Genomic DNA, 17,702 nt, shown 5'->3' with positions numbered 1-17,702 from the left:
CCACAGCCCTGAAGGGGAAAGGGAAGATGAAAGGTAGGTTTTATATTCCGCTCCAGGAAGAGAATAGTCAAAACACTTGTTCCATTAAACTGTAATTATCTATGTCCACACTATCCTTTTTTTTTTCCCTCAATTAAGGATACTTATGATCAAAGTTGTACCACATCCGGAAAAGCCAAGCACTCTCTGCTTTGGTAGTTCTCCTTTCATTTTCAGGAACACCCTGCAGATAGATAATACAGAAATCAATATCTATACAAAGATATGAACATTTATTTAGAGCCATTCCTTTGGAGAATCAGAAATAGAGGCTACTATATTATAAGACACTCTCCAACAAGGGTAATATTAGAAATTTAATAGCTTGTATATTGCAGCTTTGGAATAGGAAATTGAAATGTTTTTCTGAACACCTCTATTACTCAGGCTGCTTGCTAACTTACGAATCTACTCTCACTTAAAAAATCAATGTGGGGGCCGGGCGCGGTGGCTCATGCCTGTAATCCCAGCACTTTGGGAGGCCGAGGCAGGCAGATCACGAGATCAGGAGTTCAAGACCAGCCTGACCAACATGGTGAAACCCCGTCTCTACTAAAAATGCAAAAATTAGCCGGGCGTGGTGGGGCCTGCCTGTAATCCCAGCTACTCAGGAGGCTGAGGCAGGAAGTTCACTTGAACCCAGGAGGTAGAGGTTGCAGTGAGCCGAGATCGTGCCACTGCACTCCAGACTCGGCGACAGAGCGAGACTCCGTCTCAAAAAAAAGAAAAAAAATCAATGTGGTGTAATTCATGTACTGAACCTGAAAGACTTAACTCTCAATGTAATAATAGCACCTTAGAAAATATCACATCAACATCCCTATATTTGGGAGTCGTCATGGATCTCGAAAATAACTAGCAACTTCAAAGTTGCTACTATGTTCTTGAAACACTAGCAAAATAAAAACAAGTAGGGAAATTCCATGGTAAGCCTGACCAGCTAGGAGGAGAAACTAACATAGCAAGTAGGCGTCTTCTAAAAGTTTCTAAAAATATAAACTGTGTCTTTATTTGTAATATGGTGCAGTCAGCAGTTGGGCAGTTAGGCAATCTGCTTCCAGTCCCAGCTTATTGACATTAAGTAGTTTAAGCAAGTCCCTTTCTCTCTCTGGGCCTGAACTTCTTCATGTATAAAAACATAATGAGGGTTAGAGAATTCTGAAGGCCCTTTCCAGTGCTCATGTTCTATGTTTCCATAATCTTCTTTTCTAAAAGCACAGAATTTAGGCCAGACACAGTGGCTCATGCCTGTAATCCCAACACTTTGGGAAGCCAAGGCGGGTATATCACTTGAGGTCAGGAGTTCGAGTCCAGCCTGACCAATATGGGGAAACCCCGTCTCTACTAAAAACACACAAAAAAGTGAGCTGGGCGTGGTGGCAGGCACCTATAGTCTCAGCTACCTGGAAGGGTGAGGCAAGAGAATTGCTTGAATCTGGGAGGTGGAGGTTGCAGTGACCTGAGATCGTGCCACTGCACTCTAGCATGACCGACAGAGTGAAACTTCATCTCAGTAAGTAAATAAATAAATAAATAAGCAAGCAAGCACAGAGTTTAGATTCTCGGTTTTGGCTTCTTCCTGTCCTTCCTAATGCTCAAAATAAATTTCTCTCTGCTTCAACGTGTCACGTGTCATGTATCAACTTATATATAACACAAAAATGTTTGGAAACACTGTATGGGCTTACGAAAGCTGAAGAACACCTGCAATTCCTTTCACATCATAGAAGTATCTTTCTGTGCCTCCACCTCTTGAAGAACAACATTTCACCACCCCTCACCACATGAACACCTGTATACCCCACCCCCACACACTCCATACTTAGTATAATGTTCCTCTGTGCTTTCTCGTGGACATTCAAAATATTAAAGGAACAATATAACCAAGACAGCCACAGGGTTGTTTTTTTTTAATTTTGTTTTTGTTTTTCCAGACAGAGTCTCCCTCTGTTGCCCAGGCTGGAGTGCAGTGGCACGATCTCCTGCCTCAGTTTCCTGAGTAGCTGGGACTACAGGCACCCACCACCACGCCCAGCTAATTTCTGTATTTTTAGCAGAGACAGGGTTTCACCATGTTGGCCAGGCTGGTCTCGAATTCCTGACCTCGGGTGATCCACCCGCTTTGGCCTCCCAATATGCTGGGATTACAGGCGTGAGCCACCATGCCCGGCCCAGCCATAGGGTTTTGAAGGTAAGGGAAAAAAAACGGTCCTTTGTTCTGTATGTCACGACTGGCACTCACCTACCTGGCTCTCTCCCTGTCACTCCTTTTCCATTTCTCCTCTGTGGTTACACAGGTGACACAGCTGGTGGAGACTTACACAGAGAGCGATAGAGCATTTGTCTTTTGAACTGCATGATTAACTTTATTCTTGTTTTGACACAGGGAGGAGGCACTGAGGAATTATCACCCCTTGGACACTACACCAGGAGCCCGGCATCATGGGAATTTATCCAGCTTGGTTTTTATAAGTATGTCAAGCCCATGGAATTCTACTTTAAGGCTCTGACCATAAGAGTCAAGTACTTACTATATCTCATACATACATTCACACTCATCACTCAACAGCTAACAAAATTAGCATTTAGGAAATGAATCTGAGAAATTTTTTTTAACCTCACCCTGAAGACAAATATACTGACTGTGGTTTGTTTCTGACAAGAAAAAAATTGTGTTTTGAAAGAGATGCTTTCCATGTTCAAAAATCTAATTTCTGTGATTTCTCATCTAACGTCTGATATGGAGGCACATATTCAATGGTGCTCAGAAGCAATTGAAAAACAGATGGAAAATACCAGACAAGGGTAGTCAGTCTAGAGAGGGCAGCGAGTTACAATGCATTCAGTCCAACGGGCTCAAGTTCATAGCAACAACTGAGAAACTGACACAACAGAAGGAAGGAAGCAAGGAAACGTGGCCAAGGCTGAGGGGCAAGGTAAGAAAGTGCGTTTCCCTGAGCAGGCAGGGAAGACTGGTTGAAGATTCAAAAGCTTCTAGGCAGTTCTCTAGGGCAGCTGCTGGTCATCCTATTTGAAAGTTACACAGGAAGAGCAGCTGGAGTAGGGCTTACATCAGAGACAAGCCTTCATGCGCAAACCAAAGTGGAAAAAGCCTCCCCGTGCCAGAGGAGTCACTCGAAAACCCAGGAGTGCTTAAAAGACTGCTCTCCTCTGGGACAAAAGCCCAGGCAGGATGGCCCAGAGACATGAAAGCTGTCACCCTTGATAACCACACACTATGGCACTGTGGCAAACTTGGTTTTGTCTCTATGGAGCAGTGAGAAAAGCCAGGAATGATATCATTCCTCCAAAGCTGAGGCAAAGAGGACAGGATCTAAATAGAAGGTTGAAGTTTATAGTAGATTGTTTTCTTTCCAAATGACTGCACATTTGACAGAAATGCCAGGAACAACAAAAACGCATATTTACCAAGTGTTCTTGGTCTGAATCAACACCAACCCTAAAGGAGAAAGACAAAGAGCAAATGAGATTTTGAAGCCAAAAAATGGTCTATTCACACATGTACATTGTCAGGCAACTACTTTTCTCAACACAGAAGCTATGGAATGGTTAATGTTTTCTTGCTTCTCTATAGCTGTTGATGCAGATTTTTGGCTCCTGCCACTTTCCTTAGCAACAGCTTGGATTCTAAGGCAAGCAGGGTGTACCCATGATTCTCTTCCTGCAATCTTACTTACCAGTTTCAGAAAAAAACAGCATTTTTTTCTCTGAATATAGGTCCACTAGAAGCGGAATCAGGGAGAGCAGCACTGCCCCAGTTGCTAAATAAGAATTACTGGGTAGCTCCAAAAACAAGGATGGCACAGTGCAATTCACTTCGCAGCTCTCATGGTAACATTCTGTTACGATGACTGAAGAGAGGGTCCAATTACAGGTTTTTCATAGGCTAATGGATAGATATTAGCCTTGCTTCTTCACAACTCTTGTTTTATCTGCTTAAAATTCCTGCTTTCTGTATCCCAGGGAAAAGCTTCATTACAAAGTTCTCTGGCTCCTCTCTATTCCCTAAACACGGGCACTCACAAACTCTGTTCATTCCTCCTCTAAACGGTCTCTCAAGTCTTCTCTCCTTTCCATCCCAACTGCTCAAGGGCAGCCCTCATCCTGAGGCTTACGGGCTCTGTCGTGGAAGCTTTTCCAGCTGCCAGGCTCTCCCCGAGAGTCAGCTGTCGCCAGCATAGAGCTCGCTGTGTTACTCCCTTGACAAAGGACTCTGAGAGTGGCTTACAACCCAGAGGGTCAAGTCTGAAGTCTTTTGTGGGGCATTCAAGACTCTCTATAAACTAGCATCCCCACCCCACTCCAACCTACTTTTCCATCCTCATTTCCCATCATTCTCTTCTACATGCCCCATTCTAGCTATACCTGCCTGCTCATCTCCCCAAATCCATCCTCTCCTGAGCCTCCCATGCCTTTGCTCATGCTGTTCTCTCCAGCTGCAATGTGCTTTCCCTCATTTTTTAAGCGATTTTCAAGTTCCAAAGTAACCATTCTATGACCCCTTCAAGCAGAATCATTTTTTCCTCTGTGCATCTGCAGCACTTTCTACAGTCCTTTATTATGATACTTAGCACAGTCGAGTATAGTTATTTACCTGTCAGTCTCCCCAAAAAGACTGTGAGTTCCTTGAGGGTAAAGGCCATGTCTCAATTCATCTCTGTATCCCCAGAGTCTAGCACAGTACCTGACACACAATAGGTGCTCAAATGTTTATTGATTAAATTAACTACTACAGACAACACAGAAAAAATAGCAGTACTAGAAGCTGTAGCAGTAGCATCCCAGAACACAAATAACACTGAAGGGAGAAAATGATGCAAGGCTGCATCTGGAAAGCAAGGGAACCATGGTCAAGGACCTGAAAACAGATTGCTATGACCAGATTCATAATTCAAAGAATGGCTCATTTTTCCTTTGTTAAAATGGCCAGGAGCTGTTTTAACATCTTATCAGTCACATTAAACTCTAACCACATTTATGCATCTCCAGTGACATCTAGTGGTCTTGAAGATAGCACACTTGTAATAGATGGTACATTATTAGAAGCTAAGTCAATGTAATAAACATTTATAGAGCACTTACTATTTGCCAGGCACTGTACTAGGCACAGGGCATAGAAATGAATTAAACATGGCCCCTGCCCTCAAGGAACTCACAGACTAGTGGGGGAAACCAACACAACTAGGGCATAATCCCTAAGGGCTTCTATCAGGGAGCTCTGGGTTCAAATCTGGACTTGGCTGCTTTCTAGCTGTGTGAACTCAGTCAAGTGAGGCAGTCCTATAAATCATCACTTTATCACCTGGAAAATGGGGCTAATATCCACCACACAGAGTTGCTGCAAGGATTTAATGAGAAAATGTATGAAAAGCTTTTAAAAGAGTATCTGAAACATTAACACTAAGTGGCAGCTCTTATAACAATATTATTACAAGACTGAATAAAATAAGTGCTACAACGGAGAGGCCCAATGTTGCACCAACATAAGAGTGGTTCCGAGGGAAAAGAACAGAGGGAAAAGGAGGTGGCACTTAGCTGTGTCATTTACTGACAGTGAAAGAGCATTCCAGGCAGAGGGAACAGTATGAGCAAAGGCTCAGAGACGCAGAAGTGCAAAGCATGTGTAGTAAATGATAGAGAGCCAAATGTGACTGTCACAAACTATGTGAAAGGACATGGGAATAGCTGGCTGTTTCAAATTTACTGTGGATCCACCGTTCACATGACAGCTAAAGTGAACCTTTTACACTGTAAATGACTTCATGTCACTTCCTTGCTTTAAAATCCTCCAGGATTTCCAATTGTATTTTAAAATCCAAATCCCTTACCATGTTCCACAAGACTATACATTAGGGGTCCACAAAGTACAGCCTACGGGCCACATCAGCACCTCTTCTGTTTTTGTAAATAAAGTTTTACTGGGATACAACCACACCAATTGATTTATATATTGTCTAGGGCTGCTTTCACACTAGAGTTGAGTAGCTGAGACAGACCATATGGCCTCCAAAGCCTGATATATTCACTCTCTGGCCCTTGACAGTAAGTGTGCAGAACCCCTGCTTCCATAGGATCTTGCCAACCTCACTTCCTATCTACCCTTCAGTCACTATACTCCGGTCATGAGAGTTTTTTTTCCTGTTCATTCAACAGGCCAAGTTTGTCCCTTCCTCAGGACATTTGTACAACTTGCTCTTCCCTCTGCCTAGACTGCTCTTCTTCCTGATGACTGTTTAACTGGCACCATCTAGTCACGTAGGTAAGACTGAACTCAAATATAACCTCTCAAAGAAACCGTCCCTGGCCTCCTTGTATCAAAAACACCCCCATCCCCAGTCACTATCACAGTACCTTGCCCGATTCCCATCACAGCATTTAATATCATCTGCAGTTATCAGGTTCATTTATGTGTTACTAGCTTATTGTCTGTCTTCTCTCACTAAAGTATAGATGTTATGAGTCGAGGAACCTTTTCTATCTTATTTTGATCACTGTGCTTCTCTAGAGGAGGATTTCTTAACCCTAGCATTACTGACATTCTGGCCTAGATAATTCTCTGTTGGCAGGTGGTGAGGAGCCTGTCCTATGCATTGTAGCATGTTTAGCAGCATCCTTGGCCTCTACTCACTAGATGCCAGCAGCGGCCCCCTCTTCCAGTTGTGACAACCAAAAATGTCTCCAGAAAGTGCCAAATGTCCCTTGGGCGGGGGGCAAAATTCTCCCCAGTTAAGAAGCACTGAGGCTGGGTGAGATGGCTCATGCCTGTAATCCCAATACTTTGGGAGGCTGAGGCGGGCGAATCACTTGAGGCCAGGAGTTTGAGACCAGCCTGGCCAACATGGTGAAACCCCATCTCTACTAAAAATACAAAAATTAGCCAGGTGTGGTGGCGCATGCCTGTAGTCCCAGCTACTTGGGAGGCTGAGGCAGGAGAATTGCTTGAACCTGGGAGGCGGAGGTTGCAACGAGCCGAGATTGCACCACTGCCCTCCAGCCTAAGCGACAGAGCAAGACTCCGTCTCAAAAAAAAAAAAAAAAAAAAAAAAAAAAAAGAACCACTGAGTTGTAACCTACAGTGCCCGGCACATGGCTGGTGTTCAGTAAATGTTTATTGAATGAATGAATAAAAGGTAATTTGAAATGCTGTGCTAAGAACTTTACAGATATTAGCTCACTGAATCCTTACAACAACCCAAGGAGGTAGGTACTATAACATACATGTTACAGATGAGGAAACCGAGGCTTTAAAAGGTTAAAGAACTTGCCAAAGATCACAGAATTCATCAGTGAAGGGGCAAGAACTCAAAGCCAAGTCTAAGTCTGCATGAATCTTAAACTTTCAGGACTTTGCAGTGCCCTTAAAATTGTACTAGACAAATTTGGGGGGAGGGAAGAGAAGCTTAAAATACAGCCCCTGTTCACGAAGAGGCCAAGAATAATGCCAATAAAACAAGAAGGCAATAAGAAGTAACCTAAGACTATAAGACAATATTATAATTAAGTGACCAACTATGTTACGGGACAGGCACTATTCGGCCAAAGAGCTTTGACAGCTAGTGATGTAGATTAAATTTTGTGTGAGTAGGTATGTTTTTGTCTTTTCTTTTTGCGGGGATGGTAAGCGTAGATATTTTGTTTGGTTTGTTCTTACATTTAATTTTGTTATCCTTAGGACAATGAGGGAAAGTCTTCATCTACAAGCTCTTGAGAAAAGAAAGGAACTGTGTCCTTTCAAAATGTACCATGACCATTATTTGATGAAATTAATTTCTAAATCTAAAAGAAATTAAGAAAGACTGGAGGCTCCTCTGCCTGCCATTTAATTATCCAGATGACCTTGAACAACTCAGAACCCTTCTAAGCCTCTATTTCATCACTTGTAAAATGGAGTTATCATGTTTGGATAAATATGTAAAATGTACTTAGCACAATGCCCAGCACATAGTAAGTGTTCAATAAATGCCAGATCCTCCCTAAAGTAATAATTAAGGTTATAAGAACATTATTTTTGTGTATTTTATACTATGCACAATAAAAGCACAGAAATTATAAAAGATTTGAATAGTAAAGAGAAATTAAGACAATAACAACAACATTCAAAGTGTGATTTAGGGCTGGCTGGTTTTTAGAAGTCTTAAAAAAGGTGTAATAGAATTTAAAAAAATGGAGGACAGGATCTATAAAGTGTGAAATACTGTTTTCTCTAATGAGTCCTATGTATTCTGTAAGCTTGGTAGCTCTTAATGTCTATGAAGTTTCAGCCAAACACAGAACTCAAATCTACAAAGGCTTTAGCAGCATAGGCTGCTGTATCCATGGAAACAAATGCAGAACTCTTGAGATACAAGGGAGCTTTCAAATTGAATACATTAACTGGTACACATTCAAGACTAAGACCTCACGATCTCGGCTTTGGATTGTTAGGTTAAAAACAGTGCTGATAAGAAAAATGATAATATCTAGTAGTGATTAGGGTTGGGGTAAACCGCATTGTCTCATACATTGCAGGTGGAAGGCAAATTTTTTATCTGACCTGGTGATATTGATCAAAAGCCTTAAATATATACATATCCTTTTGAGCAAGCAATTTCATTTCTAGACATGCATTCTAAAAAATAATCAAACAAGTACACAGTGGTGTATACATTTAAGAATGTTCACATCGTTAACGGTAATAGTAACAGCAAAATCCTCAAATGGTAATGGTAATAGCAAAATCCTAGAAACAATACAAAAGTCCAACAACAGGGATTTGATTAAATAAATCAGGACATATGCAGCCATTAAAGCAATGATGTAAATATATTTACAATGTAAATGTCCATGCTATATTACATTTAAAAATCAGGTTACAAGAGTACCTTCAGTGTTGCCCATTTTTGTCAAAAATATATATCATGTATAGCAAAAGATCTGGAAAGATATCCCTCAAAGTCTTAACAATGAATTTTTCTTTTGCATATATATTTTCCTTTTCCTGTACTATATATTACATACTTTTTAAAAGGAAAAAATAAAACATTACAGATTCTCCAAAGATTAAAAATTGAAAACAGGCAGAAAAATAAACCAAATTAAAATTTAATCTTAAAATGAGGTCTCTAGTTAGTACTTACCTGATATGCAAGCATGACAGCATTGCAGTGGTGCCACCACCAAATACCCACACGGTAAAAAACACAATCAGAAGCGTGGTGCTGAACATCATTTGCCGTGCATAAGTGGCAGTATCTCGAATGGCCAAGGCAAATGCCATTGCACCACGAAGGCCTACAGGGGAACAGAAAAGGTATTTCTTCAATAACTCATTACCAATGCAAGCTTCATAAATTCAGAGCAAGAAAGCACGTTCTAAAAACTTAGAAGCATGTGAACAAATATGCAGTAAATATTAACATACTTAAATATGTCCAGGCTGTGCATGGTGGCTCACACCTGTAATCCCAGCACTTTGGGAGGCCGAGGTGGGCAGATCACCTGAGGTCAGGAGTTCGAGACCAGCCTGACCAACATGCTGAAACCCCATCTCTACTAAAAATACAAAAATCAGCCAGCCATGATGGCGCACGCCTGTAATCCCAGCTACTTGGGAGGCTGAGGCAGAATTGCTTGAACCAGGGAGGCAGAGGTTACAGTGAGCTGAGATTGTACCACTGCACTCCAACCTGAGTGACAGAGCAAGACTCCATCTCGAAAAAAAAAAAAAGTACAAACAGAAATAGAATTTGTGTATGTTACTTACTGACATGCATTGATGTTTCAGTAATTTTTTAAAATTCACTTTTCATTTACAAACAGTAAAATTCACTCTTTTTGGTCTATAGCCACATGAATATTGGCAAATTCATATAGGTGTGTGTGACTACTACTACAATCAAGACACAGAATGGTTTCATCATCCCTCCCCCTGTCAAATTTCTTTGTATTACCCTTTTTTAGTCTAACCTCTTGTCACTCCATCAAACCCCTGGCAACCACTGATGCATTCCCCATCGCTATGACTTTGTCTTTTTGTGAATGTCATATAAAGGGAATCACACAGCAGGTAACCTTTCAAGACTGGCTTCTTGCACTTAGCATAATGCCTCTGAGATTCATCCATGCTGTATGGGTAAATTGTTTGTTCTTTTTAGTGCACAGTAGTATTCCATAGCATGGATGTATCACAGTTTGATTAGCTATTTGACCACTGAGAGACAGACAAGTGGGTTGTTTCCAGGTTTTAGCAATTATGAAAAGAACTGCTATAAACATTCACCTACTGGTTTTTGTTTGAAAATGACTTCATCCTTATCTTTCTCACTTTGTATGACATAATTCTGAACCAAGGATTTGGAATCAGAATATGAAAAATTCCCACAGAAGGGAATGGGACACTATCTATATATACATATATATATATACACACACACACACACACACACACATATATATATATATATATATATATATATATATATATACATTTTCTTTTTCTATTCAAGGATGCAACTTCAATGTTTAAAGGAGTATTACAGGCCAGGCGTGGTGCCTCATGCCTATAATCCTAGCACTTTGAAAGGCCAAGGTGGGTGGATTACTTGAGGTCAGGAGTTTGTGACCAGCCTGGCCAACATGGCAAAACCCCATCTCTACTAAAAATACAAAAATTAGCCAGGCATATTGGTGCATGCCTTGTAATCCCAGCTACTTGGGAGGCTGAGGCGCGAGAATTGCTTGAACCTGGGAGGCAGAGGTTGCAGTGAGCCAAGATCGTGCCACTGCACTACAGCCTGGGCGACAGAGTGAAACAGTGTCTCTAAATAAATAAATAATATAAAAATAAAGGAGTATTATATGACCAGCATAACATCTCAGTGTTACATCAAGCTGGCATACGCATTGTGAATGGTTGCTTGAGGTGGGCAAGAGAAGAAAGTTATAACTTACCAGCAAACATCATCATGTGTTGAAAATTTGATCCAATCTTACTTCTTCTACCCAAATTAAGTAAGAGGGACAAGGGGTAAATATTGGCAGCTCTTCCCAAGAAAATAGCAACCTAAAATTATTAATAGGTTAAGGATCATTTCATTTTACTATTAATATTATTTAGACTATACATTCAAGATGGTGAAAGACTATTTTAGGGAACTCAGTTTCTAACACACAGTCTCTTGGTTCCATTGTCTAACATAACACTGTCCAACAGAACTGTCTGCAATGATGGAAATTTTCTATATCTGAACTGTCCAATTTGGTGAGCACCTGAAATGTGGCTAGAGTGACCAAGGAACTGAAAATTTATTTCATTTTAATTACTTCAAATTAAAATAATCACATTTGGCTAGTTGCTACCAAATCAGACAGAGCAAGTGTAACATGCAGGAAATTTACTAGATTAAGAGAAACACGTTTAAAAGCAGTTTCTTTACTATACTTTTAAGATTATTAATAGAATAGGTTAATTCACTTTCATTGTCAGTGTTGGTAGGAAGAAGAGTAATACTGAGAAAACTTCCCCTTCCTTCCTCAGAACAAAGAAAAGGGCAGCTGAATCACCACCTCACAGCACTAAAATGGCTACCAGCCCCACTGTACTCCACTAAGTTTATACTTCCAACTTGCTTCAAAGGGAAAGTTTAATGTGAATTCAGATTGGTTTTAACTAGAAAACCAATTTTAGTATCTTTTTCTCCAGTTTGCTGTCTATGGGACTCCTGCTTTATGATGGCAATTTTTATTTCAGGAGTCACGATACAGTCTCCATCCCATTTCCCGAGAAAAATATAACGGAAAATCTAAGATTAAAAACAGAACAAGGCCAGACATGGTGGCTCACACTTGTAATCCCAGCACTTTGGGAGACCGGGGCAGGAGGATAGCTTGAGGCCAGGAGTTCAAGACCAGCCTGGCCATCATGGCAAAAACCTGTCTCTATTAAAAATACAAAAATGAGCCGGGTGTGGTGGTGTACACCTGTAATCCCAGCTACTCTGGTGGCTGAGGCACGAGAATTGCTTGAACCCAGGAGATGGAGGCTGCAGTGAGCTGAGATCGTGCCACTGCACTCCAGCCTGGGTGAGAAGAGCGAGACCCTGTCTCAAAACAAACAAGGTGAGGGGAATGGTGTTGGTCTAAGTAACTTTGGAAAACAGAAGAATCTGTAAGACTAAAGACAGAAGGAACTGCACAAAAGCATTCTATGCTCATGACAAAGCTGTTTCCCATGGGAACACTGGTTAACAATTCTGAAACTATTATACACGTATACTGAAACTGAACAATTAGGTAAATGGATGGCAAGTGGTGACAACAAGGTTTCTTACTGTTAGAATGGGAGTTTACAGTTCAGAAAGGGGAGGAGGCCAGAATCATCCATGTGGTAATGAATTAAAGTTGGAGACATCAGTATGAACCCATATTGAGCTTAACAGAGATACAGATGGTTATATGCAGAAATATGTATAGATATATGTGTATATATGAGTTAGTATATATATCTACATATATGGATATATAGATATATACATATCTAACTCCTTGCTCTGTCAGCTGAGAGAGCCTAGAAGCAATCTGTCAGCTGAGACGGCCTAGAAGCAAAGACACCAAGTAACACTAAGCACACCTAGTGCTCAGATTTCGGTTTCTAATACTATTCTCCAATAAAAGGAACCAGGACTTCTTGGAGAAATGGTCAATTCTTGGGCTGAGCCAGAACAGATACAAGATGAGCCTGAAGCATCTTATAGTTCTAGGGAGTAAGGAAGTACTCAAAAAAAAAAAAAATTAAAAACAATGATGAGGATAAAAATTAAAAACAATGATGAGGATATATCAAAGGCACACAGGAGAGCCTGCCAAAAGAGCTCTCAATGGCCAAGCTGGAACAGTTTCAGCAAGAAAATAAAAAAGTTGTATTATAACTCAAAGTATAAAATAAATATCAGTGAATCCATATTGATATAAATAAATGACTGGGCTGGGTGTGGTGCTTCACGCCTGTAATTCCAGCACTTTGGGAGGCTGAGAGGCGCAGATCACTTGAGGTCAGGAGTTCGAGACCAGAGTGGCCAACATGGCGAAACCCCGCCTCTACTGAAAATATAAAAATTAGCTGGGCGTGGTGGCGCATGCCTGTAATCTCAGATCATGCCTGTAATCTCAGCTACTCAGGAGGATGAGACAGGAAAATCGCCTGGACCCGGGAGGCGGAGGTTGCAGTAGGCTGAGATCACGCCATTGCACTCCAGTCTGGGCAACAAGAGTGAAATTCTGTCTCAAAAAAAAATAATAATAATAATTAAAAAATGACTGAATAAAACAATAAATGAGGAAGAATAGATAAATCTCCTGTGTGAAAAATTCCAAATAATTTTGCTGATACTCTGTCCTCAAGGAGGTGGAACCTAACTCCCCATTCCTCAATCCTTGCTCATAGCAACTTCCTTCCATGCAGTACAACATGGCGGGTGGGGGGGGGGGGGAGGAATGTGTAACTTTATAATGGATAAATCTGACAAACACTATCTCAACCAAGTGATTAAGACTATCGTCAACATTATTAAGTATATACCCTTCATATAATGTGATGAGAATGGCATTTTACCTCTGTGGTCTTCCTCCCAAAGAACATGTAACTCCAGTCTAATCATGGGGAAAATATCAGACACGTTCCAACTGCAGGACATTCTACAAAACACATGGCTAGTACCCCTCAACACTGTCAAGGGTCACCAAAAACAATGAACACATATGAGAAACTGTCACAGTCAGGCAGAGCCTAAGGGGACATGACAACTAAATGTAATGTGGTATCCTGGATGGGACCCTGGAATAGAAAAAGGACATTAGGGAAAAACTATGGGAATCAGAATAAAGTTCAAACGTTAGTTAGTAATATCAATATTAGTTCATTCACTGTGACAAATGTACCATGCTAATATGTTAATAATAGGGGAAACTGAGTGTGGGGCATATGAGAACTTTCTGTATTATCTTCACAATTTTTCTGTAAACCTAAAACTACTCTAAAATCAAACATTTATTTTAAAAAGTGATTCCCTAAAAAGAAAAGAAAACGTAACCACCAAACATGTGGGCCAATGTGGCAGTGACTGCTAGTTCTCCCCAACATCTGTTCTTGCTTTCTTCCTTGGTAGTTGGCACTCCTCCCTTTCATCTTTATGCAGCCACCCAGATAAAGTATATAACTCCTAGCCTCCCTTGTGAGTAGGTGTAATCAATGATGTTAAGTGGAAGGGACGTGTGCACATTCTGGGTCAAGCCCTTCAAGGCAACGGGCAGACAGGGGTGAGCCACGTTGGATCACAAGAACAACAGCAAGTCCCTAAGGATGTTAGCAACAATATTGCTTCAGTCCCTGATGACCCTATGCAGCAGAACTGCCATACCAGTTCAGATTTTTAGATAAGAAAGAAATTTCTATGTTGTTTAAACCTGGATTAGTTTGAGTCTTTTCACATGAAACCAACCTATGTCCTAACTAACATAGCCAGAAATAGAGCAACTCTCTCCTGTTACGAGGCCATTTTCATGGTAGGATTTTGTATTGAGGAATTTTAATTCCTAACAGACTCAGAAACCTACAGAGAATATTTAGCTTTGTTTCCAGATTAAGTATAGTGGATCGAGCCACTTTACTGCTCCAAATTTTCTCCAAGACTAGCAGGACATTAAGTTACTGATCTCATGGTTATCTTTCAGCTAAGAACTTCTCCTATTAACAGTACTTTATCTTTTTTGCCTAAAGTTCATTCACAGACTAAGGCTCTGCAGAATAGTATTTCAGTAATACTTCGCTTTCTAACAGAGATCCTATCTAGAGTTTTAATTAAAAAAAAAAAAACTTTCACTAATCTCTTTGGCAGAATCTTCATTCTGATGTGAGGTTTCAAAATATTTCTTTTAAAAATTCCTTATTCAAACATTCCCACTGACCACAATTGCTCCTTCCATATTTTGTGTTCAACTATCCCACTCTGATCATTCCTCCATAGCACTGGGACCTTCAGTCCAAAGATCCCTATATTCTTTCCTTAAACAATGTCTTCTTTCCTCACTTCCCTTCTTATCATCATGTTAATAACACCTTTTAATGTTAAACATTAAATGAAGTGTTTAGATTGCATCAGTCATGTAATAACACTATGATCTCTTGTCCTTCTGTTTTCATTGCACCCACTTGAAAAAACTCCAAACCTGGAAGGAGCCAACTATCTCTTTTTTCCATGCTTACAGTAAGTACTGCTGGACAAAGTCATTCAATGGGACAGATTGGTTCTACTGCTAATTCCTATTTCTCAAACACAATGGATCCCTAGTACTTCTTAGCAGTCCTGTTGAGTTTCTTTGGTCAACTTATTCTCCCACTCTCTACAACAACTATTTCACGAACCTCCACCTTCCTCAAAATCCCTATGATCTGTGTAAGCCATCCCCCAAGATAGTCCCTAACCATCCCTGCCTCTTAGTATTCACACCCTTGTGTAGTCCCCACCCACACTGTACCAGGTTGGTCTGTATAACCAATAGAATATTATGGAAGTGACGCTGGTATGTCTCTTCAAAGATTAGGTTACAAAAGGCACTTTGGCTTTCATTTTAGGGCTCTCTCAGCTCACTCAGTTTGGGGGAAGAAGCCATGTTGTAAGCTGCCCTATGGAGATATCCACGTGAAGAATAGAAGCCTCTTGCTGACAGTGATGTGGGTTGAGTGAGCTTGCAGTGGATTCCCTGGCCCTAGTCAAGTCTTGAGAAGGTGCAGTCCCAGCCAAGAGCACAACTGCAACTTCTTAAGAGATCCTGGAGCCAGAATCACTCAGATGAGCTGCTCCAGGATTCCTGACCCTCAGAAACTGTGTGAGATAATAACTGTCTGTTGTTTTAAGCTGCTAAATTTAAGGTAATTTGTTACACAATAGATAACTCCCTATCTTACTCTCAGCAGATGATCTCACCTCCTACTTAACAGATAAACATAGAAGCCATCAGAGAGGATGGCTCCATCTTACAAATGTGCCTTCATTTCTACATACCCTATCCTCTCCTGTAGTCATGGTGGAGTTGTCTCTCCTTCCAGTGAAGGCAAAATTTCTCTCTACATGCTTTGGATTTCATTCCTACCTTCTCAAGAGGCTTTCACTATTGCCTCCTCTCTTTCATATACTCAGTTTCTTCCTTCCAACTGTTTTTTGGTTTTTTTTTTTTTTGAGACAGGGTCTCCCTTTGTCACCCAGTCTGGACTGCAGTGACCCAATCACAGCTCACTGCAGCCTCAAACTCCTGGGCTCAAGGGATCCTTCCACCTTACCCTCCCAAGTAGCTTAGACTACAGGCATGAACCACCATACCTGGCTAGTTTTTAAACTTTTGTTTGTAAAGATGGGGTCTTGCTACATTGCCCAGGTTGGGGTTTTTTTTTATAAGACTCTCTGTATATATGTGAGAGAAAGAGAGAGGGAGAGAGAGGGGTTGGGGGAGGGAGAGAAAGAGAAAGAAAGTGGCCTCATTCAACGTTTCCTTATCTTTCGCCTTCTGCCCTGTGGCATAGACTGCTAACTGCTCCCCAGTATCCAACCTCTCCTTCCCTGTAGTAATAAAGGGAAAACACTTATCTTTTGGGGTTGGCAGAACAGTGGGACACTTGTCTGTCATTTTAATCTGTCAACATTATTTGTGCAATAACCACAAATTGAAATAGAATATAATAAAATAAATAGACTAGAAAAAAGAGCTGGAATCCTTATTTGTTTTACTCAGAGGAAAACTGTATATATTTAAATGTATTCTTATGAACCACATACTCAAAACCCACATGAAAATCTCAATTAAAAATATTTTCAAAATAAAACACATAATAAAGGATACAAATGCTCCTACTACAAATGTTGGGTTAAAGACATGGTTCTGGAAGGTGAACAGTGTCAGCCCCATGTAGGAGAAGATGAAATTCTCTGCCAAGAAATTGAGAAGCTCAAACAACTGGAACGAAATTGTAAAAGATTAGTCCAGCAAATAAAGTTACATAATTTGAAAGCATGAGTATTACTAAGATATTAAAACAGACACTCATATATATAAACTTCATGCATACACATAAAACATGTGGTTCAGAAGGGAGCAAATGTGGAGACGACATTTCTAGTCCTGCAGAAAAAGCCAGAAACGTTGCCCCCTCATTTCCCCTAACAGCTTCCCTTCTTCAAAGCCCCATCTTCAATTATTCCTCTCCTCTTCCTCCAAACTGTCAGTTTTTTTTTAATGTTCCTGTGTCCCTGCTACTGCCTTAGTCAAACTTCCATCACTTCCTGCCCATAATGATGAGAAAGGACCTCTAACCATCCCTCATCCTCCAGCTCCCCCAAACCAATGAATCTCTAAAACTGATAGTTTCAAGATACTTTCCTCTTGCAAGCTATAAAATTCATTTCAACTTTCTGATCCTAGCATAGAGTGCTTTGTGAGAACTCTCGTACTCCCGGCTTGCCCTGTGACTTCACTTTTTGCGTGGGTCTTCCTCTCGTATAGGGAGTAAGCGTCCTACAGATAGGGGCTTCCACATTGTGGAAGAGATCGATCTGTAGGATAGCAGAACTATCTGTGGGGAGAACTAAACCCTGCTGCCCGCCTGCCCCATCCCA

At 40.8% G+C, this 17,702-nt stretch overlaps 1 protein-coding gene across 2 annotated transcripts in view; it reads right to left on the bottom strand.

The window, feature by feature from the left end:
* The window catches only part of SLC9A6 (solute carrier family 9 member A6), a 61,505-nt gene that overhangs the window by 13,473 nt on the left and 30,330 nt on the right, over positions 1 to 17,702 (bottom strand). Inside the window, exons 10-15 of one of the 2 annotated variants that reach the window (XM_054676917.1) lie at positions 16,930 to 17,043; positions 10,990 to 11,101; positions 9,177 to 9,330; positions 4,655 to 4,744; positions 3,469 to 3,499; positions 144 to 223 (exon numbers count right to left, since the gene is read on the bottom strand). In XM_054676917.1, the coding sequence (XP_054532892.1) occupies positions 144 to 223; positions 3,469 to 3,499; positions 4,655 to 4,744; positions 9,177 to 9,330; positions 10,990 to 11,101; positions 16,930 to 17,043 (581 nt within the window). The remainder of the gene's footprint in view (positions 1 to 143; positions 224 to 3,468; positions 3,500 to 4,654; positions 4,745 to 9,176; positions 9,331 to 10,989; positions 11,102 to 16,929; positions 17,044 to 17,702) is intronic. The other variant, XM_016944230.2, reaches the window with a different exon arrangement.

This window comes from Pan troglodytes, chromosome X, assembly GCF_028858775.2.
Source record: "Pan troglodytes isolate AG18354 chromosome X, NHGRI_mPanTro3-v2.0_pri, whole genome shotgun sequence".
NCBI lineage: Eukaryota > Metazoa > Chordata > Mammalia > Primates > Hominidae > Pan > Pan troglodytes.
This window is presented reverse-complemented; position numbering and strand designations above follow the sequence as displayed.